This window comes from Bubalus bubalis, chromosome 21 (assembly GCF_019923935.1).
Source record: "Bubalus bubalis isolate 160015118507 breed Murrah chromosome 21, NDDB_SH_1, whole genome shotgun sequence".
In the NCBI taxonomy this organism is placed as follows: domain Eukaryota; kingdom Metazoa; phylum Chordata; class Mammalia; order Artiodactyla; family Bovidae; genus Bubalus; species Bubalus bubalis.
The window spans coordinates 37,864,062-37,891,517 of NC_059177.1; the positions used below are offsets into that span (position 1 = coordinate 37,864,062).

The 27,456-nt window shown below is 39.9% G+C and overlaps 1 protein-coding gene across 3 annotated transcripts in view; it reads right to left on the reverse strand.

Annotated features, from left to right (window-relative positions):
- SYNPR (synaptoporin) overlaps positions 1–27,456 on the reverse strand; it is a 303,118-nt gene that overhangs the window by 110,389 nt on the left and 165,273 nt on the right. For all 3 annotated transcript variants that reach the window (XM_044934017.2, XM_006069718.4, XM_006069719.4), the window contains one exon: positions 24,040–24,164. In XM_044934017.2, coding sequence (XP_044789952.2) covers positions 24,040–24,164 — 125 coding nt within the window. The remainder of the gene's footprint in view (positions 1–24,039; positions 24,165–27,456) is intronic.

Consider the following 27,456-nt stretch of genomic DNA (forward strand, 5'->3'; position numbering starts at 1 on the left):
AGGTGCAGTGGACTGGATTACAGAAACTGCGCTATCCCATTTATTTTGTGAAGTGTGAATTCTAAGCTAAACCTCTTTTCAGAACATTATTTTGGATGCTTCAGAAAGTTTCTAGAATGTTGTTAAGAAGATCTCCATAAAGCAAAACAGCTTCTCTCTGCCCTTCACTGACAAGGGCTTTTCATTTTAGAACCCTTCCTACAGCTTGAATACCCAGACCTACAGTTGGTAGATTCATATGAGATTTTAAATGTTATCAACATATTACTTTATAAAATGTTTTCACTTTAAAAGTGAACTAAATTAACTCATTAAAAGGTCTCCCTGTCATATGTGTACTGTATACTTGATAGAACTTTGGGATCTGCATGTTATACAAGATTATTTTCAGTAAAAACCCACTGTATTTACAAATTAATATGGCATATTATGTAGGACATGGTAATTGGTTTTAATCTACAGTATTGCTGGGCATAACGGGACTTGTTTAGTTGCTAAGTCGCATCCGACTTTTTTGTGACTCTATGGACTGTAGCCCACCAGGCTCCTCTGTTCATGGGATTTCCCAGGAAGAATACTGGAATGGGTTGCCATTTCCTTCTCCAGGGGATCTTCCCAACCCAAGGATCGAATCTGCATCTCCTGCTTCCCCGGGGAGTTCTTTACCACTGAGCCACCTGGGAAGCCCATAATGGAACTACTGAAAGCAATATTTTCCTATTATAAATTAATCAAAATACTACCAATATATGAACAATCCACCATTTTCAGACTCATCACCTAATTTCAGCCACGGAAACCCCTTCAGGATTATTTATATAATTATAACAATAGTCACTTTTGTGTTTGTTATTTTGTTAGTTTTAAGGTAAAGTGTCACTTTTTCAGATCTTTCATTCAGTGGAAACGACTGCTTTGAATTTTATGTCACAAAATGTGTGTGTGCTAAGTTGCTTCATTTGTGTCTGACTCTGCTACCCTACTGTAGCCTGCCAGGTTCCTCCGGCCCCGGGATTCTCCAGGCAAGAATAATGAGTGGGTAGCCAGGCTGTCCTCCAGGGGATGTCACAAAATAATATATTTTAAATACTCTAGAATTAAGATCTAAGCAAGTTACAGAACTAGATGATCAACTCTACCCACTTAAAATCACGGCCTTCTACAAAACAATGTTTAGAAAGTGACTTCAACAGATAAAAACTATTAGTACAAAACTATTAGTAAATAATAGTACTAATAGTAAATAGTAATAGTAAAAACTATTAGTACAAAAATTAATAGTACAAAAATAATTTACATTGAAATTCTGAAAAAACATTGCTACTGTAAGATGAGCCATGATATTTTGTCAACATTTGAACTATGAAGTGGCTTAGATTAGTGCTGTCCAACAGAAATATAATGCAAACAACAATGGGAGCCACAGGCTTAATTTTAAATTTTCTAATAGCCTCCTTATAAAAGTAAAATGAGACAAGTAAAGTTAATTAAAATAATCTGTTCAAACCAATATACCCCAAATATTACCATGTCAATGTCTAATCAATATAAAATATTACTAATGAACTTTTAACCATTTTATCATATTAAGCCTTTGAAATCTAGTATGCATTTCATACTTTACAGCATATCTGCATTCAGACTAGCCACATTTCAAGGGTTTGTGGCCACAAGCAGTTACTGTATAATAGCACAAGTCTAAAATTTTATTAATAAAAAGTTTCAGGTATTCAAATCAATGAAATGATGCTCATCTTTCCTGTTTATCACATAGTATCTTTTGAAAACCTATTATTTTCTAAGGCTATGTTAAACTCCTATAGTATTTTTTGAACAAAGGAATAGAGATGACAACATTGACAATCAATTCTGATTTAACACTGAATTTTCTACAACTAAGAATCCTGTCATCACACTCCATTTTATCCAAAATAAGATGTACTGTAATAAGTACTGAGATAACAGAAGCTGATGAGGACAGCAAAGGCTCACATTTATTATAAGCAGCTTATATGTGCCACACATTGTTTATATGTGAGAACTCGATTTATTTCTCACAATAATCCTACAAGGTAGGTACTATGATACTTGGAACCATAGACTCCTAATATAGGTGTCACTAATGTGAATAGCAATTCTCATCTTTCATGCAGTAAAAATAATAGTGACTGATTATTCACTTAGAGCCTGTTATGGCTCAGGCACTATATTAAGCAATTAACTGTCATTATGTCATTAAAATTCACAAAACCTTTACAAAATAGGTATCATTATTTCCATTTTACAAGTTAGGAAATAGACTCTGAGCTTCAAAGACTGTAGGCAAGAAGTGGCACTAAATCTTTGTTTATGCCATGCTATATACTATAATGTATAGTCTGTTTACAATGAACTCATCTGATAAAAGAAGGTGCCCTCTCTGGGGTTCCCTTATACACTTGGGAAGACAAGGCCTGCTTGTTGGAAATAATAGGAAATTATTTTGAGCACAGTCCAAATTGTGTGGTTCTGATAATAAGTGAAAACAGATATAAAGGGTTGGAAGATTCTGGAGCACAGCTTAGAGGAGAAAAGATACTTTTTGGTTTTTAAATGCCACCACTGCCCAAGTGACACCCATAGGTATAATCATTATAGTCCACAACTACATTCTTTTTTTTTTTTAATTTTTTTAAATTTTATTTTATTTTTAAACTTTACATAATTGTATTAGTTTTGCCAAATATCAAAATGAATCCGCCACACTTATACATGTGTTCCCCATCCTGAACCCTCTTCCCTCCTCCCTCCCCATTCCATCCCTCTGGGTCATCCCAGTGCACCAGCCCCAAGCATACAGTATCGTGCATCGAACCTGGACTGGCAACTCATTTCATACATGATATTTTACATGTTTCAATGCCATTCTCCCAAATCTTCCCATCCTCCCCCTCTCTCTCAGAGTCCATAAGACTGTTCTATACATCAGTGTCTCTTTTGCTGTCTCGTACACAGGGTTATTGTTACCATCTTTCTAAATTCCATATATATGTGTTAGTATACTGTATTGGTGTTTTTCTTTCTGGCTTACTTCACTCTGCATAATAGGCTCCAGTTTCATCCACCTCATTAGAACTGATTCAAATGTATTCTTTTTAATGGCTGAGTAATACTCCATTGTGTATATATACCACAGCTTTCTTATCCATTCATCTGCTGATGGACATCTAGGTTGCTTCCATGTCCTGGCTATTATAAACAGTGCTGCGATGAACATTGGGGTACACGTGTCTCTTTCCCTTCTGGTTTCCTCAGTGTGTATGCCGAGCAGTGGGATTGCTGGATCATAAGGCAGTTCTATTTCCAGTTTTTTAAGGAATCTCCACACTGTTCTCCATAGTGGCTGTACTAGTTTGCATTCCCACCAACTGTGGAAGAGGGTTCCCTTTTCTCCACACCCTCTCCAGCATTTATTGCTTGTAGACTTTTGGATCGCAGCCATTCTGACTGGCGTGAAATGGTACCTCATAGTGGTTTTGATTTGCATTTCTCTGATAATGAGTGATGTTGAGCATCTTTTCATGTGTTTGTTAGCCATCTGGATGTCTTCTTTGGAGAAATGTCTATTTAGTTCTTTGGCCCATTTTTTGATTGGGTCATTTATTTTTCTGGAGTTGAGCTGTAGGAGTTGCTTGTATATTCTCGAGATTAGTTGTTTGTCAGTTGCTTCATTTGCTATTATCTTCTCCCATTCTGAAGGCTGTCTTTTCACCTTGCTAATAGTTTCCTTTGATGTGCAGAAGCTTTTAAGGTTAATTAGGTCCCATTTGTTTATTTTTGCTTTTATTTCCAATATTCTGGGAGGTGGGTCATAGAGGATCCTGCTGTGATGTATGTCAGAGAGTGTTTTGCCTATGTTCTCCACTAGGAGTTTTATAGTTTCTGGTCTTACGTTGAGATCTTTAATCCATTTTGAGTTTATTTTTGTGTATGGTGTTAGAAAGTGTTCTAGTTTCATTCTTTTACAAGTGGTTGACCAGTTTTCCCAGCACCACTTGTTAAAGAGATTGTCTTTAATCCATTGTATATTCTTGCCTCCTTTGTCAAAGATAAGGTGTCCATATGTGCGTGGATTTATCTCTGGGCTTTCTATTTTGTTCCATTGATCTATATTTCTGTCTTTGTGCCAGTACCACACTGTCTTGATAACTGTGGCTTTGTAGTAGAGCCTGAAGTCAGGTAGGTTGATTCCTCCAGTTCCATTCTTCTTTCTCAAGATCGCTTTGGCTATTTGAGGTTTTTTGTATTTCCATACAAATTGTGAAATTATTTGTTCTAGCTCTGTGAAGAATACTGTTGGTAGCTTGATAGGGATTGCATTGAATCTATAGATTACACAACTACATTCTTAATAAGCACTGCAATTTGTTAGGTACTTGTGTTTCACAAAGCATTGCAACATACTCTGGCTTATATGATCCATATAGTCACTTTGTAAGATGGGCAGGGAAGGTATACACTCATTTTACTGCTGAAGGAAAGAGACTGATTCACCCAGAACTGCATAGTAGCTTAGGATGATGCGACAGTATGTATTTCAGCTACAAAAGTGAGTTTAATTACATGAAAACATTACGTAAATAATAGTCCCAGGTGGGATGTACATTTGGGAAAACCCATGATCAAAATATAAGAAACTTGCACTTTATACAATGCCATAAATTTCCTAATATAAATCATTATTTACAGTTTCTATTACTTGATGTGGATTCCAACAGACAACTTGTACTGAATTTTTTGCTTGCTTTTAAGAAACATGTAATACTAAATGTCAGATGAATAACATTTTAACACTCTTAGCATTCCATTTGGACTTTATATAACAATTCTTTATATTACTATCTTCTTTACTGGGCTGTGAACTCATTGAGGAGAATGACTTTATCTGACTTATCTTTGTGGTCCTCAGTGTGTTGAGTTATTTATTTCAACTAGGTTAGTTTATTGGAAAGAAATAGCAATCCACCTGAATTGTATCAAGAAAACAGCATATTTTGGGGAAGGTACATACAGACTGGTTCCAAATCGGGAAGGAGTACGTCAAGGCTGTATATTGTCACTCTGCTTATTTAACTTATATGCAGAGTACATCATGAGAAATGCTGGGCTGGATGAAGCAGAAGATGGAATCAAGATTGCTGGGAGAAATATTAATAATCTCTGATATTCAGATGACACCACCCTTATGGCAGAAAGGCATAATCTCTTCAGATGACACCACCCTTATGGCAGAACTAAAGAGCCTCTTGATGAAAGTGAAAGAGGAGAGTGAAAAAGTTGGCTTAAAGCTCAACATTCAGAAAACTAAGATCATGGCATCTTAGTCCCATCACTTCATGGCAAATAGATGGGGAAACAGTAGAAACAGTGGTAAACTATTTTTTTGGGCTCCAAAATCACTGCAGATGATGACTGTAGCCATGAAATTAAAAGACACGTACTCTTTGGAAGGAAAGTTATGACCAACCTAGAGAGCATATTAAAAAGCAGAGACATTACTTTGCCAACCAAGGTCCATCTAGTCAAGGTGATGGTTTTTCCAGTGGTCATGTATGGATGTGAGAGATGGACTATAAAAAAAGAATTGATTTTTTTGAACTGTGGTGTTGGAGAAGACTCTTGAGAGTCCCTTGATCTGCAAGGAGATCCAACCAGTCCATCCTAAAGGAGATCAGTCCTGAATATTCATTGGAAGGACTGATGTTGAAGCTGAAACTCCAATACTTTGGCCACCCGATGAGAAAAAGTGACTCATTTAAAAAGACCCTGATGCTGGGAAAGATTGAAGGCAGGAAGAGAAGGGGACAACAGAGGATGAGATGGCTGGATGGCATCACTGACTCAAGGGACATGAGTTTGAGTAAACTCTGGGAGTTGGTGATGTACAAAGAGGCCTGGCGTGCTGTGGTCCTTGGAGTCGCAAAGAGTCAGACAGGACTGAGCGACTGAACTGAACTGAACTGAACTTATGGCCAGAACTAGAAAGTCAGAAAGACAGAGGCAGGCCTAGGGAGCAACAGCTCAACTCACATCTCCCTCTGGGGTGAGGCACCCTGATGACACCTCAAGATGTATTTAACTCTTTTGATAGGATACTTTCCTTCCTGCAACTGGCTTCCTTTTTTGATTCACTTTCTGCTTCCTTAGAGCTTTGGCTCAGAGAGAGCTCTCCATGGCCTCTCTGGCTTTGACTCATCTGTCACTCCCTTCCTCTCTCCAGTTTCTCATTGCAGTTACTGAAAATAAGGAATCTGACTGGTCTACCATAGCTTTCTATAACATGCCATTCATTTGTTTTAAAACAACAACTATTGCATCTAATAGGTATCTCAACTTTACATGTCCAAAATGGAACAACTGATCCACGTCCCACCATCTCCCAGTACCATCCTCCCTATTTTTGGACCCCATGCCTTGATTCCTTCTTTGCTTTGCCTTCTCCCCACATATTATTTCTCAAAGCTAGTTCTATGTACCATCTCTTAAAATGTATCCCAAATCTTTCCAGTTTTCTCCCTCTCAATCACTAAAACCCTATTGAAGCCACTATCATCTCTTGCGTATGTTAAATGAAAAATATATTTTGCACACAGCAGCTAAAATAATTCTTAAAATAAACAATTCACATCATGTCACTCCTTTAGTCTTAAGCAAAGGATTCCCACTACATCCAGAATAAAATTCAAGTGTCTTACATGGCCCATAAGGCCCTATTTCTTACTGGCCCCTGCATGCCTCACTGTACCCCACCCTCCTCTTTATCCCCTGGGTTCTGCCTGCACTATTCTTCTATCTGTTCCTCTACTGCACCAGGTTCCCTCCTGCCTTTGTACTTGCTGTTCCTTCTTCACCTAGATCTTCCCAGGGTCTACCCTTCTTGTCACTCACATCTCAGCTTAAATGTCCCCTCACAAGAGAGACCTTGCCAACTCCATTCCCAGTTATTACCCACTGTATCACTCTGTTTCATTTTTGTCACTGTGTTTGTCCTACATGATCTTGGTTTTTTGCTTGTTTGCATGTTTCTTTTCTCTAGTCCTTGCCCTCACTACGATGTTAAGCTCCAGGAGAAGAAGGACCCAATGTAACTTGCTCTCCAGCACCAAGAATAGTTCCTGGCACAGGGTAGGCATTCAAAAATGTGCTACATATCTAGAAAAAACCATAATTTGAAAAGATACAGGCAATCCAATGTTTGCTGCAGCAGTTTTTACAACAGCTAAGACATGGAAACAACCTAAATGTCCATCAACAGAGGAATGGATAAAGAAGATGGTGCATATGCATTTACAATGGAATATTACTCAGCCATATAAAATAATGAAACAATACCATTTGCAGCACCTGGATGGACCTAGAGATTATATTTCAAGTGAAGTGAGTCAGAGAAAGTTGACAAATATCATATGATACCACTTACCTGTAGAATCTAAAAAAAAAAAAAATGATACAAATGAATTTATTTATAAAACAGAAACAGACTTTGAAGACAAACTTATAGGCTAAATTAGGAGTTTGGGATTAACATATATACACTACTATATGTAAAAGAGATAATTAACAAAGACCTATTGTAATAGGGAACTCTAATTAATATTCTATAATAGCCTATAGGGAAAAGAATCTGAAAAAGAATGGATATATGTATATGTATTACTTCGCTATAGACCTGAAACTAACACAATATTGCAAATCAACCATACTCCAATATAAAATAAAAGTTAAAATTTTAAGATGTGCTGAATGAATGAATGTGTCTCTCTTTGTTGCAGCAACTCTTTATAGATGGTTGATCAACTAATCACTTGGTGCCTACCCCTCATCCATTTAGCTGGGATGGGTGGGGCCCCTAGGACCCAAACATGGCTGAGTCTGGGCTGGATCTGCAGCAGAAGACAAGCACTCTATACTCATCATGTTCATTCATATAATCATCATGTTCATTCATGTCCAGCTTACACTGATTGAGCAGATGAGTAAATGGACAAGTTCAAAAGTTCAACAAGTCTCTGAGGACTCCTGGTGACATACAGTGAGATTCTGAAAGATGAGCTGAGTATGCTTTACTGTTTTCCCCATATTGTCTGTATCTCTTCCAAAAAGCACTGTAAAAAGTGATAGAGACACACTGTTTATTTGGCTAGTAGTATTTGGTTGAAAATTGAAGTGATTTTTTAAAACTATAGAAATACAGTCATCTGGGTACTAGTGATGAGCCTGAGCTAGAAAGTAATTCACATTGCATTTTCATTTAGTCTTGTGCAACATAAGGCATTTACATTCATTTTCTTCTATGGCACTGTTTGTTCCAATATGGAGTATTTATGCTTTACTTTTTTAAAATCTGCATAAAGGAAATGCTAAAATTTCAACTTCTTCTTTTTTTTTTTTTCCAGAGAATACTCACTCTTCAGAGAGATCAAATTCCATTTCTAAAGACCATTGTAATCAGAGTAGTAATTTCAGGTTTCAAAATGGTAAAGTTAAAGTCAGTCTAAAACGATGACTTAAGTAACAAAAAATCATATTTAATGGGGTACAACTGACAGCATTCACTCTCTCTTAATAATCGCTTATGATGACTGGTAAAAAGATCAGAGAAACCAGTCCTTTCTCATTTTGACAAGCAATAAACTAAACATACAGATAAATAAGACTAAATTCTTAAAAATTAACCCTAAAGACAAAATCTTTTATGGTATTTTTGTATCTGTGAGGGACCAGGGCTTGGCAAACGAGTTCTCTTTGCAATCACTTTTGGGCAGACTGTTTTCAATGCCAACATTTAATGAGGGTTGGTTAAGATGAGCACCATGCCATAAATTAATTTGATATACGGATTATTAAAAAAAACTCAATCACACTGTGTAAATATTAACTTGTCAATTTAGGCAATTTGTTTGGGACCCCATTGTCACTAGTAAAGATTAATAGGGCCTTGATTCTAATTATCTGCACTGTGACTCTGTGTGACGGTGATATTGGGGAAGGATTTCAGGGACATTAGTGCAGATTCCTGTAAAATCAGGGACTTGCTAGGGTGCTGACAAGCCATGTAATCTGTGTCTTGATTTCATCCATGTCAAGTACCCTTTTAAAAGCCTAAGCTCCACAGAAAAAGAATCTCTTCTCTTTTCATTTTTAAATTTCCATCATTGTCTAGCACCATGCCTGGGCCATAGTGAGTGTTGCATGGATTAGCAAACCTCATCAATGTGCCATGAGGGACGCTGATTTCATGGGGCAAAAGGGGTCAGGGGGTGGAATCAGGTACACATGTTACGGAGATATCAGATATAAAGAAAGGTGAGTATATGGCTCTTCAAAAATTTTTGCCAAGAATATAAATGCCTAATAATTATATAACAATGTATTTATCTTCACTAATAATTAAGTACGTACTTTTATAGGATTCCATTGTTGGTGAGAATGCAAAGAACCATATCCTCCTGGTGAACATCTAAACTGCTTTCTGGAGAGGAGTTTGGCAAAATTTCTAAAAATCTAAGACTTTTCTACCTTTATGTCTCAAGAACTTATTTTACTAATGAAGTTATAAAACTCTGTTCATTGCACACTGTATCAGTGAAAAACTAGAGCAATCTAAATGTCCAACACTAAGTGCTTGACTTAATAAATTATGGTATGGCTATGAGGCCAAATAATGTGGTAGATCCATAAAAGCTGATGTGGGAGGATATTACAATTGTTTCTTTTTTAAAATAAAAATTTGCAAATAATATTTACACCAAAATCAGTTTGCATGAAAATGAGTACATGCAAAGAAAAAGTCTCAAATGATACACATGAAAGGAAACTCTTAAAAGTGATTATCTCTGAGAAGTTACATTTACGAGAATTCTGATATTCTACTTCATTAATTTCTGTACTATGGGATTTTTAGAATAGGAAAAATAATGTGTTTCTTTTTCTAATAAAAAAGATATCTAAAAATGTGGTTATAAATAACAGAATGTAAGTGTCAGATGGTTAATTATCAAATGGCGGAAGAAAGGGTGGGAAATGAACCCCCTGTTTTATTTATGTAGAGGTTGTTGAGCATAATTCTCAGCTTATTTCTAAAGAAACCCAGAGCAAGTCCATCTTGGAGAAAATCTCAACTCTGCCCTTCAGAAGAATGGCTCTCTGCACTTTGTCCTTATTTCTGGTTTCTCAGGACTAGGTTTAAGGAGCATCATAACTAACGTGCCTTCACTGTGATCAAAGATGTTCAACTCCCTCGATCATATCTGGAAAATCTCCACTCCCCAAATCCTGCTTCCAAGCCTTTGCCAGGGAAACAAGAATCTGCTGTAGCATTAAACTCTTGAGTGTAATGGCATTCTTAGAAAACCTTGTCACTTATATGATTCCTTAACAGTCTCCCAGTGACAGCTGCTACTTTGGCATCCAATTTTTCAAATTAAAAAGTAAAACATTCTACAAATGGTATGAGCAACAGCTCATTTCTTTCAAATTCTACCCAGCTACAAAAGGAAAAAGGGGGATCATAATAGCCCCAGCATGGGATTGTTCTGCCTTCAGAGTTTATTCCTGGGCTTGGGAAATCAACTGGGAAATAAATGCTGGTAATTCTGAGTCCCAAGGAACACGGTATCCCTGACAATCATTCCTTACATCCTTCTTGCCTGCCCAACTTGTGGGCTGGTGGGGAGCAGGCTCAAAATTTAGGAGTGAGGAGAGAGTCTTCACTAACGTGGTGGTCTGTCACCTCAAGGACATCACGGGTGCTCCCCACAGTGTGAATGGTGCAGAGTCTGACCTCTGAGGGAAGCCAAACCCCTCATGTCTGGTTCTGCCACTTCCCAGCTGTGTGGTTTTAGGCAAGTTATTCAACCTCAATGAGCTTTAGTTTTCTTACTTGTCAAGTGGAGTTCAGCTAGCCACCTCATAGGGATGTTCTGAGCACTAGAGCATACAGTACGTGTGATGAGTTCTGTATAGCTTCTCACATATGGTAAAATGACCAAAAAATAGTGGCTTTTGTTTGATGATAATGACGTTGCTGATGATCACTACCTTCATCGTCATCTCTATCATCGTTGTTAAAACAGAGGTTCGAGTAGATGGTAACAGACACCTACAAGTAGGTGTCTCCACTGAGGCAGCCGTGGAAGTCTCAAGACTTGGACAGGTTTCCAGGTTTGGTTTTACTAGTTGTGTGACCTTGAACAAAGTTTTAAGTCTCTGTGTGCTGACCTGCAAAAAGGGGGAAAAATAATACTCTAGCTCTGCCTCCGTTACAGTGCCATTGGGACAGTCAAGGGGATAATGACCCTACCAATAATTGTCCATCATTTTATATATATGGAAATATATATACATGTGCAGGTGTGTGTATATACACATACCCACATCTATAAAATACACTACTACTTTGTAATTGCTACTTGGCCTAGGGAGGAAAAGCAACTAGGACTTCAGCCCTTTTTTGGGAGGACATGCTCAAAAGTACATTATGGGGGGATAGGTAGTGAAATGGCTGGTTTGCCCATTACTATCAAATTTAACTTACTGTTTGTTTTTTTGTCACATTGTTTTTCATTCTAAGAGTAATATATGTCACAACAGAAAATTTGGGAATAACAGAAAACAGAAACATCCATTTGCTTAGTCATGGTACTTTCCTTTTTTCTATTTTATCCTGTTAAGTATAATAAATAAGGGAAGTGTTGCTTAAATCACAGTGTAAATCCAAAATATTTTTTTTTAACTATCACACAATGTGAGGCAATTATAAAATTGAAGTTCCACCTATTTATTTCTCCTTGGATCAGCAGTTCTCCAATTTCTGTGTGTCTAAGACTCATTTGGGGAGTACAGTACAGCAGTCATGCTGATTAAGTAGGCCTTGGGTAGGATCTTGGAATCTCCATTTTAAGATTTCTACATGACATGAATGCAGACTGAAGGGGTGGGGGGAGGTCTCTGAACCTGACTTTTTTTTTTTTTTTTTTTAGTATAGCTGCTTTACAAGGTTGTGTTAGTATCTGTTCTATGGCAAATTGATTCAGTTCTATGTATACACATATTCACTCTTTTAAAAATTTCCTCCTCCCTTAGATCACCACAGAGCACTGAGTTCCCCGGGCTACAACGTAGGTTCTCTTTAGTTATCTATTTTATATACAGTAATGTTGTTGCTGTTTTTGCTTAGTCACTAAATGGTGTCCAAATCTTTGTGACCCCATGGACTGTAGCCCACAAGGTCCTCTGTCTATGGGATTTTCCAGGCAAAGAATACTGGAGTGAGTTGCCATTTCCTTCTCCAGGGGATCTTCCCACCCTAGGGACTAAATCTGCTTCTCCTGCATTGGCAGGTAGAGTCTTTACTGCTGAGCCATCAGGGAAGCTATGTAAGTAGTACATATATTAATATTTCAATATTGAAATAGTGCCATTTGCAGACACATGGATGGACCTCGAGATTGTCATATAGAGTGAAGTTAAGTCAGAAAGAGAAAAACAAATATCATATAATATTGCTTATATGCGGAATCTAGAAAAGTGAACCTGACTTTGAGAGACAGTCTTCAGTCCTGACTCAAGTCCAGGCCTCTGAAGTCCCACAGCTGGGTCCTGGAAGAGGAATCAGGAATCCAAATGCTAGCCTCACAGATGTCACCATTTGCAGCCCCAGGCTCCCATGCATTTACTTTTCAGCTCTGTTTGCCCAGCATCTGGCAAGTAAGGCAGTTGAGCATCTGCCTCCTTTTTGTTTGACCCCGTAGTCCCCAGAGAATTCAGTTCCTCTCATGGCTCATTAAGATGCCATTCTTTTAGGGATGGGTAGGGCTAGGGACTGACACCAGCTGAACATCCTAAAGTATACTGTGAGACTTCTGGCCGCCTGCTTGATAGCTCTGGGGGATGCAAAGAATGCTCTTACATTCCTCTGGTTCCAAATAGAAGGAAGCAGAGATGGAGGTTAATGGGACCCTGGAGCAGACACCTAACATTCCTGATAAACATACAGAGAGGTATGAGTGGGATGTTTCCTTCTGACATTCCTAGACTACTGCTGTAGCTAAATTCCTTTATCCTTTTCTAGGCAACTCAACCCCAATCCCCCAACTCCTGCCTCCAATCCTAGGAAAGGAAGCAGCTGAAAGGAAGAACTGGAACTTGTTTTTTGTAACTTCGAAAAAAAGCAATGTGTGAGTTCTTCTAGGGAGCAGGGCTTGTCCCAGGTAATGAGGCTCTGCCCACCACACTCCCCCATGCCTGCTCTGTAAAATGACACACAAGAAGACCGAAAGCTACATAAAAGGCTCACCCAGCATACACTGATTTAATCTCTGCCACTTGTCACCTCCCTATGGGAGCTCAACAGAAACAACAGCCTTCATCACATAACCTACAATTATTTTCAATGCATGCCCAAATCTAGGTTTTAAAAAGCCCTGTTCAGATTTTATGGGAATAGGACAAATATCAGAACCCTGTGAGGGTGAAAGAAAAAGACACAAAGAGTAATTTTGTTGAATTTTTACATCTCTGTCTGCTCTCTCTGAAGCAGCAGTGGCTGGGGTGCTACCCAGGTTCTTGGCCGAGGTCAAGTATAACCATTCCTCTGGAATGGAAGTTAGGAGAGTGTATTTCTGCTCTCATAGAGTCAGAGGTCTAACTAACTCTCTTAAGAAAGCTTCAATCCAATTTGCACATTTTGTAGATGAAACTGACGTTCAGAGGGGAACTCTTTGCTGGCCATTGCCTGTTTGTTCTCAGTTCTATGACCTGCTCCTAGCCTGCTCTGCTCTGATTCTCAGGGGCCAGATTTCCTTTCCCACTGGCTTCAAGTTAGTTTGGGCCAATGGGAAGATCTGGTGGGAAGCTAGAGGACAGGAGCAAGGGAGAAGCCAGAATATCTGGCCACCTGCTTGATAGTTCTGGGGGATGCAAAGAATGCTCTTATATTCCTCCGGTTCCAAACAGAAGGAAGCAGAAATGGAGGTTAATGGGACCCTGGAGCAGACACCTAACATTCCTAACACCTAACATCCACCTCCCCCCCCCCCCAGCCCCCTTTCTCCTGCTGCTTTGGGTCGCATGTCCAGAGTGGCTGCATCTCCACCTTGGTTCATTCATGCTCCTCTGAACACCTCCTCCATCTGTGGTCCCAGCTTTTGCTCACTCGGGTAACCCATCTTGTGCTCTAATAAGACCAACTTCTCCCATTATAGCTTCTTGCCCAGGGGTGAGTAAACTTTTCAAAGAGACAGATAGTAAATCCTTCAGGCTTTATGGGCCAACAGGGAAAACCAAAGATATTTTGTAGGTACTGTACACATACAATGTTTAAAATGTAATCATTAAAAAATATAAAAACCATTCTTAGCTCATGAACTAAGTAAAAGCAGGCTGTAGGCTGGCTGGATTTGGCTCAAGGGCCTAACTTTGCCACCCACGCTCTAGTCTTAGGGGTTGTAGTGAATTCCTAGTCTATAATCTGTGAATTGCCTCCTGATATGATCATAAAAGCCCTGCCTCTCTAGTTCCCTATATTAACTTAAAAAAACTGAATCACTTGGCACGAGGTCTCTTTTCCTGACTGTATATGGGCAATAACTTGTTTCAAAGTGTATTCCATGAGTGGAATTGTTATCTACTTAATATATTTTTTATTGCTTTCAGAAATGCATGGTGTACGTTTCCATTCAAGTTAACTCTGCTGGCTGCCTACCTATGTTTTGACTATCCTGGATGACATGCAGTGTTGTAAAACAAGTGACCCCTCCCAAGGGGATGCTCAAGCTAATGTTGGGAACAAGAAACTAAAAATGTTAAAGTTGATCCTCCTACTGACCAAATGCTGTCCAACATCACTGACAAAAGTGATGAAAAAAGCTGCGAAAAGCTGACAAACCAGGCTGGCTTGAAGATGCAAATTTTCATAATAGCTAAGGCATGGATGACCATGCAAATCTGATGTGTTACATACCACACAGACCTTCCCCACTGCTTCCACCTGTGTCTAAACCCCCACTGTCCTTTCCCTGATTGCCTGCAGCTGCCTCCCAACCAGCCTCCCTGACTCCCACCCCTGCCACACACTCCCTTAAGACTATTTTCAAAGCTGCAAGCCAGGTCTTTTAAAAATATAAATTGCATGGCTCCACTGCTCAAAACCGCCGATGGCTTCCCATCCTACACACTATAAAATCGCAGTTTGTTATACTCTCTCTCCTGACCCTGTGTGATCCAGCTGCGGCCCACTTCTTCAAGCCTGTCTCCTGCCTCCTTTCCTCTCCTCCTTCCAACCTAGCAGTGCTGGTGTCCTCGCTGCTTCCCAGACTCAGGTATCAGGCCCCTGCACTGGCTCTCCCTGTCCCTGGAAGACACCCTCGGGGATCTCCAAGGAGTGAGCAGCTGTCTCTTCCTCTCTCTTTTAATTCTTGCAGGTTTGCACTCCTCTGTCACTTCATCGGACAGAGTTTCCCTAACCAGCTAATCTAACATAGCTCAGCTTCTCCTTCTGTCCACTTCATCGTCATGACTTCAGCATGGCCCACGCTGTTCCCTTGACTTAGAACATTCTTCCTCTCCATTCTGTGAGTCTTTTAAATTTTTTTTTTTAAATTGTTACAATGTTGGGTTTAATTTCTGCAGGACAGCAAACTGACTCAGTTATACATATATATTCTTTTCCATTATGGTTTATCACAGGAGATTGAATATAGTCCCTTGTGCTATACAGTAGAACTTTGCCGTTTATCCATTCTATATATAATAGTTTGCATCTGCTAAACCCAAATCCTTCCTTTGCCACCCCTCTTCCTCTCCTTTTTTGACTGGTTTAAATGCCTTTTGCTCAGGGAGGTCCTTCTGGATCATTCTATATAGGTAGGTGTGCTTTAGCCCTCTCCATTTCACATTTTTTGTACAATGTTCACTTTTTCTTATGCACCAGCACTACTGTGTGTGTGTGTGTGTGTGTGTGTGAGTGAGGATGTGCTTTCTCTGTCTACCTCTTTACTGTCTTTCTCCCATTCCCAAATGATTGTCAGTTTCATGAGGGAGGGAGCTACGTCCACTTTACCAACCAATACATATCAAGTGCCTATACACTGCAGGGCCTTGTACACTGTAAGTGCTCAATAACTATTTATGGAGGGAATGAATAAATGATCCAATGTGCGATCAGTCACAGACCTGGGAGAGATGAGATGGCCCCACTGTATAAGAGACCATTGGTTGCCCACCCACATCTCTCTGGTACTCACCATTTCTGTATATGATGATGGCTTTCTAAAGTAAGCATCATGACCCCCACCTGAAGGCTTTCAGGGGCTGCAAGTGCATGCTTGGTCTGCACGCAGTGCCGGGGAGTTAATGCCTATAAGGGCAGCTTTTGATGGCCAACAGGAGTTGCTAGACAACTATCCCCAGCTTTGCCATTTGCCAGAAGCGAAGCATGTTATTCATGGTTTCTTACAAGTCTCTGCTGTGCCAGATGACCACCAGAGCACCTTGCTCTTTAATCCAGTGTTCACTGATCTCCTTCCCTTCCTTGTCTCACTACCCCATGACTTACTGGTATTTCCAGGGATCATACGCCAAGACAACTACAAATCCTTGTCTCAGCATGCGCTTTTGGGAGAACCCAAACTAACACATCCTTCCATGGAATCCCTCACCACTATCCTTTAGGAGAAGTGTTGCAACAAAAACTTTCCCATCTAGCAGTTGCTCAGGTTGCCAGGGGAATCGTGGGATGGGATTGTGTGTGTGTGTTTGTGAATGAGTTCTCTGATGTTTTAATTTAACCGGGTTCATGGCAGCAGCCACATTTTCTGTGAACTCTGTAGACAGACATTCCCCATAAATGATAGTTCCTCTCTTTACTGTAGATATCTCCAAATAGGACTGTCCTTGTCCCTGGTCTGTAACTGTACTCTGGGCCAGTTCCCTGCACCAAATTCTACTGATAAAATTAACAAGGACAAGACACAATTCAGTGAATACCTGATGTGCACAAGACTCTGTTATACAACTTGTCCGACCTACTTAAATGGTCGCAACCATACTACAAGGAAAGTCCTCTTATTTCTTTCTTAGAGTTTGAAACCCTGGGCCCAGGGAGGCTATCACTTGCTGCAACTGCTGGGTGGCAGAGTCTGGATGTGAAGCCAGGGATGTGGCCAGAGATCCACCATTAATTTTTTGGCTGTACCATCTTTCAATCTCCCCAACTCTCTGTCTCAGAGACAACCCCCCCCCACCCCCCACCACCCAGGTCTCATCACATCCACAATTTACTGTAAGGCACAAAATTAACATGAGATACTATAGTTATAAAGTTTTTGAAGTGTGTGTGTAAGTCGCTCAGTCGTGTCTGACTCTTTGTGACCTCATGGGCTGAAAGAAGACCCCTCCAGTCTCTTCTGTCCATGGAATTCTCCAGAACACTGGAGTGGGTTGCCATTTCCTCCTTCAGGGGCTCTTCCCCACCCAGGGATTGAACCCACATCTCCTGTATCTCCTGCATTTCAGGCAGATTCTTTACCAGCTGAACCATTGGGGAAGATCAAGTTTCTGAAATTTTAGTCAAAAACGAGTGAAACCATCTGGTAATGAGAAACAATAAAAACATGTTTAAATGTAATTGCAAATGCAGCATTTACTAAACACAAGATATAAAAAAATTATGGTTTTTAACATTTTTATTTTTCCCAATTTGGCCCTCATGGTGTAAAAAAAAAAGTTTATCACCTTTGCTCTAGGGTGAAGATCTTAGGAGGAAAATGCTTTTCCCCATGATAGAGCCAGCATTACCAGATAATGGCCTAAATTCCACAGCTTTCCTGGCATCAACCTCCATCTGACCCTATGTTCCACAAAGAAGAATGAGAATCAGAGCAAGTGGCCAGAGTCATAAAGAGTGCTTCTGTTCTCCGTACAGCGCTGGGCAGCCATTGGTCAGCAAACAGTCTGGACGAGCCTTTCCTTCAACACAGAAGACCCACCATCAGATTCTGTTTCAAGGATCACAAAGACCAGTTCACTGTCTCATTCTCCCTTCTGCTCATGCCAAATAACCCTGGGAAAATCATGCTTGTGCCAGTGAGCCTTTTCCATTGTTCTGTACTTTGGGAGGCTTTCATGCTCCCATTAGTTTAATGAGAGAAAAAAAAAAAAAAAAGAGGATGGAGAAGAATACCTTCGAGGGCAACCCAAATAAGCATCAAAGAGTTAAAGCAAGTTAATAAATGTGAAATAGTTCAATATGTACTCACTCTTTTAATGTCTGCATATTTGGGGAGAGAGAGACAGGGAAGCTTTCATTCTGGGTAAAATATAACCAACATATTGTCTGAGGGTAATTTTGCAAATTAACTAGAATAATTATCTTCCTCAGCTCTCTATCTTTAATTACCTTTTCTTGATAATGAAAGTAAAAACAATACACTAAAAGAGAACTTTGTGAGTGCCAGGCCTTGCTTAAACCGTTTCCTATACATGATTCATTTCATGAAACACCACTATGAAACAGGTAACACTGTCTCTGTTTTATAGATAAGGAAAGAGAGAGTAAGTAATACTCTTAAAAAAGACAGTAAGTAAATTCCAAAGTTCCATCTCTATAGTTCAAGCTACATTATGTTGCTTCAGTAGATTCACAGTATAGAAAATCATAAAGCTTGTTGCAGAAAATCTGGAAAATGTGGGCAAGTATACAAAGAATATTTGATGTACTCATAATCTCACCACCTAGAAACAAATGAACATTTTGATACAGTGATCGTGACAGAATCTCTATAAATATGACATAGCTTTAGTTGTTATCCCAAATGAAAAGCTATGTGATTAATCACCAAATGTGGAGAATACATTTGCAGTGGACTGATTATAGAGTTTGTCTTAGGCAGAATTCATTTGGGGGATCTCAATGGATCACCTCCCAACTTTCAGCAATCATTTCATTTTCATAAGCTAAGGCTGAAGTACATGTACTATGGCTGTCATTTGGAAAAGACCTATCATGCGTGATAAGATGCCATGAATGAAGAAAACCAAAGGTGACTTCAACTTTGAAATCTGAACTGAAAACCACTAAAGGAGATGTTATGGACTAAAGGTTTTGATTTCTGACCAATTTGAAGCAGTGCTCAACATGATTGACAGTGGGAGGAAACAGGGATCTCTCTATCGTCTATCTTTACCTCTCTATCTATCCATCCACCCACCCATTCACCCATCCACATAATTCACATAATGGTACTGTCTTAGGCGGATTGGTACTGGGAAGCAGACCCTGAGATCAAGATTTGAGTGCAACTGGTATTTGGAGGATTCATCTTTGGAAACACCAATAGGGCAGTGGAGAACTGAGAGAGGAAAGGGAAAACAGGTAAGAAGAGGTGTGTTAAAGAACACAGGGTGGAGCTACCCTGCTGGGTACTTCTGAGAGCTTAGTGTGGTAGCCCATGACAGGTGAGGAATTTGGGATATTTATCCTCCAACTCACACTTGTCATTGGATGAGAGCAGCTCTAGGAGTCATTAACTCCCCAGCATTTCTGGCCTGCCCTGCATACTAACCAAGCAGGTTCCTGTGACTTGAGAAAGCCCTTTAACAGCCACATGGGTTTACAATAAAAAGTGTAGGTATGGATGTGAATTGTGACTGACTGATAGGTATGGGCAATGTCAGTATCTGCTATAGTCCTATAGTCAGCCAGTATAAACAACAAAATTGGAGTCATTATATATATACACACACATACACATATATATGTATATACATATATATAGTCTATATATAAGCTACAGTCCTGTAGTCAGCCAGCATAAACTAAAACAAAATTGGAATCATTATATATATATACATACACATATATACATATATATATTCATATATAGTCTATATATATGCTATAGTCCTATGATCAGCCAGTATAAACTAAAACAAAATTGGAATCATTATATACACACATATATACATTATATACATATATACATATATGTGTGTATATCCAAAATCACTGCAGATGGTGACTGCAGCCATAAAATTAAAAGACGCTTACTCCTTGGAAGGAAAGTTATGACCAACTAGATAGCATATTCAAAAGCAGAGACATTACTTTGCCAACAAAGGTCCGTCTAGTCAAGGTTATGGTTTTTCCTGTGGTCATGTACGGATGTGACAGTTGGACTGTGAAGAAGGCTGAGCTCCAAAGAATTGATGCTTTTGAACTGTGGTGTTGGAGAAGACTCTTGAGAGTCCCTTGGACTGCAAGGAGATCCAACCAGTCCATTCTGAAGGAGATCAGCCCTGGGATTTCTTTGGAAGGAATGAAAACTGAAACTCCAGTACTTTGGCCACCTCATGCGAAGAGTTGACTCATTGGAAAAGACTCTGATGCTGGGAGGGATTGGGGGCAGGAGGAGAAGGGGACGACAGAGGACGAGATGGCTGGATGGCATCACTGACTTGTTGGAAGTGAGTCTGGGTAAACTCCGGGAGTTGGTGATGGACAGGGAGGCCTGGTGTGCTGTGATTCATGGGGTTGCAAAGAGTCGGACACGACTGAGTGACTGAACTGAACTGAAACATATATTTTATATATATATAGTTTCGTATAATAATATATATATAGTTTCGTATTCTGCTTTTCTCCTAATAAAATGCTGGGAGCATTTCATGTCCTTACATGTTATTTGAAAAAATGACTTTTATTGCTTGCCTATCACATTTTATTTAACTGATTCCTTATTTGGGGACACATAAGTTATTTCTAATTTTGAAGTACTTAGAATAATTCAACAATAAATATTTTCATGCACATATTTTTCTCTATATCTCTGGTGCCTACGGATAAATTAATCAAGGACAATTTTGTTAATTATCTAAAGCAAGGATTACCAATCCCATATCTATAAGAATGCTTGAAATTGGTGGAAAACTTAATTTTTTTTTATTCTGATGGGTGTCTCCAGACATAAAAGTGACATAACAACTTAATTTATTTTTATGATGAATCTGCTCTTAGTCTCTATATTCAGTTGTTCTCAAATGATGGAAGATTTTTATACCTTTATTATGGAGAACTTTATTGCTGTCTAGCCAAGGTGGCAAGTTTATCACCATGCCATCGAATGAGATGATTACTTTCCAGAAGCAGAGGTGAATGCCTTCTCTACAAAAAGGTCATTAATAACCTTGCTCTCTTTCTTCACAAACATCATCTCATACAGAAGTGAAGTCGCTCAGTTGTGTCCGACTTTTTGCGACCCCATGGACTGTAGACTACAAGGCTCCTCTGTCCATGGAATTTTCCAGGCAAGAGTACTACAGTGGGTTGCCATTTCCTTCTCCAGGAGATCTTCCTGACCCAGGGATCAAACCCAGGTCTCCTGCATTGCAGGCAGACGCTTTAACTGTCTAAGCCACCAGGGCTTAAGTAAAAATGGTTTGATCCTTAGCATTTTGCATTTTACTTATTTGAGGAAAAAATACCAAATTCTATTTTCCATTCTCCAACAGTCTGGCATGCTTTCTTTCCTATTGAAATATCTCATGAAATTCCTTAATGACTACCATTTGTTCCATCCACTGGCCTTTTAATTTTCACTTCTTCACTTCTCTGAAGTGCTGAGTGGTATCACTCATGCATGACATATCCCTATTTTCCACGAAGCCTACACGTGCCTAGTAGTCCTATCTCTTTTTCTTTTGGCTCTTCTTGTTCTCCCTCAGTTATTCCTCTCCTTCGTCATTTCTTCTATATGTGAACATCATCCATTGCTTAGCCCTGTGCGCTTACACTTCTATTTCTCATGATGACCTCTCTTTGTTCAGGACATATTTTTCACTCCATGATTATGACTCTTGGAGCCCCATTTGCAGGCTTCCCTCCCACTCCTTATATGGGATTTAAGCATGAAACTTCTTGATAGAAAATAACTCAAACCTGGCATGATCAAACCCAAATTTATCGTCTTCACTTTAAAATGGTTTCCCCTATTATTTTCTCTTTGTCTTTCTTTAACCCCTTCCCCCTATTCAGTCATGATCATGGCAATTCTCTCTTCTCCTAGATCCCCTTTGTTGAGCAGTTTGCACACATTGCCTCAGTTATTCGACACAAAAGCCAAGGAGTTCCTCCAGAACCTTCAGACATGTCAGACATTCCTACCCCAACTACCACTGGCATGCTGCTGCTAAGTCGCTTCAGTCATGTCCGACTCTGTGCGACCCCATAGACAGCGGCCCACCAGGCTCCCCCGTCCCTGGGATTCTCCAGGCAAGAACACTGGAATGGGTTGCCATTTCCTTCTCCAATGCAGGAAAGTGAAAAGTGAACGTGAAGTCGCTCAGTCGTATCCTACTCTTAGTGACCCCATGGACTGCAGCCTACCAGGCTCCTCCATCCGTGGGATTTTCCAGGCAAGAATACTGGAGTGGGGTGCCATTGCCTTCTCCGACCACTGGCATAGGAAACTCTTATTACTAAATTACCAGGCATTCTACGGTTAGTATTTCTCTGCTTTGGACTCTCTTATTAGTTTATTAAGAGAGCATCTACTTGAGCAGAGGTGTTTGTAACTTGTATTACTGTACAGTTCTTAAAAACCGTTTAATACATTGGTATAAATGCCATGTCTGTGTGATTCATTGCCTGTGAACTGAGACACTTTTGTTTTGGACTAGGAGAACTTTACTAGATCGATGTGTTCCATGATATATTAATCTTCTGAGATGTTCAGTGAGAAAGGCTTTCTGTGGTCAAATACATTTGGAGAAACATTGTGTTCTTGGTGATTCAAAATGTGTATTAAAAGGGCAAAGTGCTAAGAAGTATTTCTTAAACTTATTTTATCAAATCATTTAATGATTCTCCAGCTCTTTCTCCTCTCCTCCCTCCTATTCTTCATCCCTTTCCTCTTACTTTCTTTCTCTCTTCCTTTCTTTTTAGAAACATTAAATATCTAGGGTTCCATGGGAAAGATTTTGGAAAACACTGTACTTACCTGTTTAAGAAAAGTTTTTAGGAGCAAATTTCTACCTTTCTCTGCATTTACAGAGCCAGCACTGTATCTGGCACAAAATGACTGTTTGACAAATGTTTGCTAACTTGAAGTGCACACAGGAGAGTATATTAATAAGAAGCCAAAATATTATGTTGAAAGTTGTTCTCAAAAATCACACCAGTTTTTTGGTACCAAGCATTTGGTAGTTTTACAGAAACGAATCATTTAGATTTTTATTTCAGTTAATCCACTTTGGATCATAACCACAAGATGTCTGACTTGGGACAAATCTTGATAGGTATATAGCCGTTATTTTATAGACAGGTCTTATCTTTCATCATGAACTTATAAAGAGGTTGAAAGAATTATCTCAAGCAACTTAAGTATCGGAATAGAGATGTGAGTTCTGGGCATACCCTGGGTAGGCTCAAATACTGACTTTGCCACTTACCGACCAAGGGAAGCTGGGAAAATGTACCTGCGCCTCAGTTTCCTCATTTGAAATGGTGATGACACCTGTACTCCCCTTACAAGGTCACCGTGATGACTTAATGAGATGAAACAGGTGAAAAGCTAAGCACAATGTCTAGCAGATGGAAACACTATTCCCCATTAATACCATTAAACATATTATCAGCCAGGACTGCATAGTTGATATGAAATGAAAGGTGACCACACAATTTTAGAGAGAATTTGAAAGAACTCATGAAAATATGGATGGGGAGGAAGGAATTGTGTAATTGAGGTTTCCATATTGATAAGACTCCAACATTGGGCCATTTGTAGCAGTTTGGGTAGGGGAGAAGAGTTCATTCTGGTTTAAAGCTACAACTCCCAGAGAATAACTTTTCCCAGGGTAGGGTGCTGGATGGGCATTTTACTTATTTGGGCATTTTGCAGGCTCAGGGAGAATCCTTTCTTTTTACCCAGAAATTTCTGTGGTTTAAAAGAAACCACAGAAGGAACAAAGTTCCCTGCCTCTCTGTAAGAGGGCACCATTCCCTACCTGAATGGGTAGGCAAACGCCACGTCAATGCTGAGGTCACTTTCCGTCTTGTTGGCACAGTCCACACTCAGCCGCAGGCCTCCAGAATAACCACCGCATGTTGCAAATGCAAAGATTGCAAAAAGCTGGAGAGAACAAAGAAAGAATAGAGAAGGCAGCTATTAGAATGGTGTTGATCTCATGAAATATGTCAACAGGAGGTTAGTGTCTACATTGAGAGAGGTTATGATGGCAAGTATGACCATCCAAGTATGGCATCATATATGGTTTAGGCTGGAATGAAGGCCAGGATGATGATGGAGAGTGGAATTGTGGGGTGTGAAAAATTGCCTGGAAAGCTGGAGTAATTTTGCTCAGAAAAATTAAATACAAGGACAAAATATCTGCATTTGAGATCAAATATCTGTGTAAAGATGGTTAGCATCACCAACTCAACGGACATGAACTTGAGCAAACTTTGGGAGATAGTAAAGGACAGGAAAGCCTGGTCTGCTGCAGTCCATGGGGTCGCAAAGAGTCAGACACAACTTAGTGAGTGAACAACAGCATCTGTGTAAAGAACTGTCACACAACAGAAGGTAGAGATGTAATCTTACATCAAAGTCTCTGGAAAGCTACACACTGAGGGATTAATGATAGATATCTCCATGTGGGAAGAATTTCAGATGTTTCCTTGCTTCCTTCTTTTTGGTTATCTGTATTTTCTGCAAAACACATGTTTTGTCTTTTGGAATAATACAGATTTTTAAAAATGCACAAAGAATTTTAGGGTTGATGGGTGGAGGAAGTGGCTGCTGCTGCTGCTGCTAAGTCACTTCAGTCATGTCCGACTCTGTGAGATCCCATAGACGGCAGCCCAGCAGGCTCCCCCGTCCCTGGGATTCTCCAGGCCTAAAATGTGCTATTCTGGAGCACAACATCTCAATATATGTCAACCTCAAAGCATCCTTGGTGGTTTCATCTCTGTTTTACTTGCTCTTTCAAGAGTCAACTATTAGAAGGTTCAACTGATTACCAACTAATATCAGTCTATCCTAGCATAAAACATGCATCTATGATAATCAGGCAGTGAAAATTAGAAGCAGGAACTCAAAGAAGTCTTCCAGAGAAAGAAGATATATCTGGGAGGGTGAGACTGCCCTAAGATGGGAAGAAAACAAATACCAAACTTTCTCACTTAGCTTGGCTAAATTCAAAAGGATGTCCTGCTCATTTCTGTAGTACCTCCAGTTGTTTTATTTTAACTTTGGAATTCACCTTCTTATAGTAGCTTGGGTTCTCATTAGCAACACCAGCTCACTTTGCATGCTGTTGCTAAGTCGCTTCAGTTGTGTCCGACCCTGTGCAACCCCATAGTCGGAAGCCCACCAGGCTCCCCCGTCCTTGGGATTCTCCAGGCAAGAACACTGGAGTGGGTTGCCATTTCCTTCTCCAATGCATGAAAGTGAAAAGTGAAAGTGAAGTCGCTCAGTCGTGTCCGACTCTTAGCAACCCCATGGACTGTAGCCTACCAGGCTCCTCCATCCATGGGATTTTCCAGGCAAGAGTACTGGAGTGGGGTGCCATTGCCTTAAGGAATTACTGTGTAAGGGTTTTGTAGTCTAAAATGTGATCTATTCTGAAGAATATTCTTAAGTGTATATGAGAAAACTGTGTATCCTGTTCTTTTGGGATGGAATAATCTGTATTTATATATTAAATCAATATGCTATAATGTGTCATGTAAAACCAATGTTTTCTTATTGATTTTCTGTCTGGATGATCTCTCCATTGGCATAAATAGGGTGTTAAAGTCCCCTACAATTATTGTATTGCTGTCAATTTCTCGTTTTTTGTCTGTTAATATTTGCTTTACCTTTGATCTTTCTTATGATATAATGCCTTTCTTTGTCCCCTTTTACAGTCTGTTTTAAAGTCTATTTCATCTGATATAAGTATTGATACTCCAGCATTCTTTCTGTTTCCACTTGCATAGAATATCTTCTCCCATTCCTTCACTTTCTGTGTGTATCTTTAACTCTGAAGTAGCTTCAAGGCCCAAGTGAGGCTATTGTGGGTTTGCTGGTATGTAGGACTGGACCCCTGGAGCAGGAGCCACCTTGGAGGGGTGCCAGTGTCAGATGGGAATGCCTGTTGGTGGAACGTGACAGCAGCTGCTTTGGAGGAGCCAGCTGGGGCAGATGGGATGGGCAAGGATATATCCTCAGGGATATACCAGGCTGGTACACATAGTATTAGTTCAGTTGATGGAGAGTGACAGAAGTGGTACACACCAGGGTTGGGCCCACTAGGGAGAAGGAGAGTTTTGTTTTTTTTTTAATGGCACCTGCCAGTGTTTCTGTCCCTGGAGGAAGTTCCACCAGATCTCTACCCTCCAGCACATGTCCTAAGTTTAGTCAGTGAATCTCTTTCTCCTGTGACACAGGTGCTCTTTAAGCTGTTGTCCCTGTGCTGAGACTTTGAGCAATGAGCGTGTGTGTGTGTACTCTCCAAGAACAGAGTCTCAGTTTCTAACAGCCCTCCAGCTTTCCTGGCCATAAGCCCCTCTGGCTTCCAAAGTCAGATGTTACAGAGGCTCGTCTTCCTGGAGCAGGACCCCCAAGTTAGGGAGCTCAACGTGGGGCTCAAAGCCCTTGCTCCACAGAGGAAACTGCCATAGCTGTGATATTCCTCCCTCTGTGGGTAGGTTCTGACTAGCTCAGGCTTCTGTTCTTTTGCCCCAACTTGATGAGGCCTTTTCCTTATAGATTCTTAGTTTTAGAAAACCTGTTCTACTATTCTTCAGGTCATCCTCAGTGATAGTTGTTCTGTAGATAGTCCTAGATTTTGTGTGCCTGTGGAAGGAGATGGGCTCAGGATTTTCCTACTCTGCTATCTTGATCCAGAATCCACCAAGTTATTGGTTTTTAAATTCAGTAATTTAAAATAGAAACAACTTGACCGAATGATACTATAGACGTAGTAAAAGCAAAATGTGTTTATCTGTGTTAATGTGTGTAAAGCACTTAGAACAGATCCTGGTACAGAAAAAGCACTTAATAAATGTGAACAAGAGATATCACTCTAAATAAATGTGTATGAGATTTTGGTAAGATCTTGTAGGACATAAAATAGGAAGTTTAGACTTCCTCCCTAGCTAAATCTATATGACCATCAGCCCCAATGAACCAACATACAAGCACTCCAGAAAACCTTATCTTTTTCCTTTGTTAGCTTTCTTTCCTAGTTTATATCACTGATGGGACTTGCAGAGACATTTAGAAGGTACTCCAACCCATCGTGAAATCTGAGAATGATCCACTCAGAGCACCAAGGCTGACAGGACTCAGATCTGTGTCCCTGTGATATGGATTTGCTCATGACCAGATGTTCTCTTCTGTCAGCTCTTAGTGTTGGTAGGAATGAGGAGGGCATGGT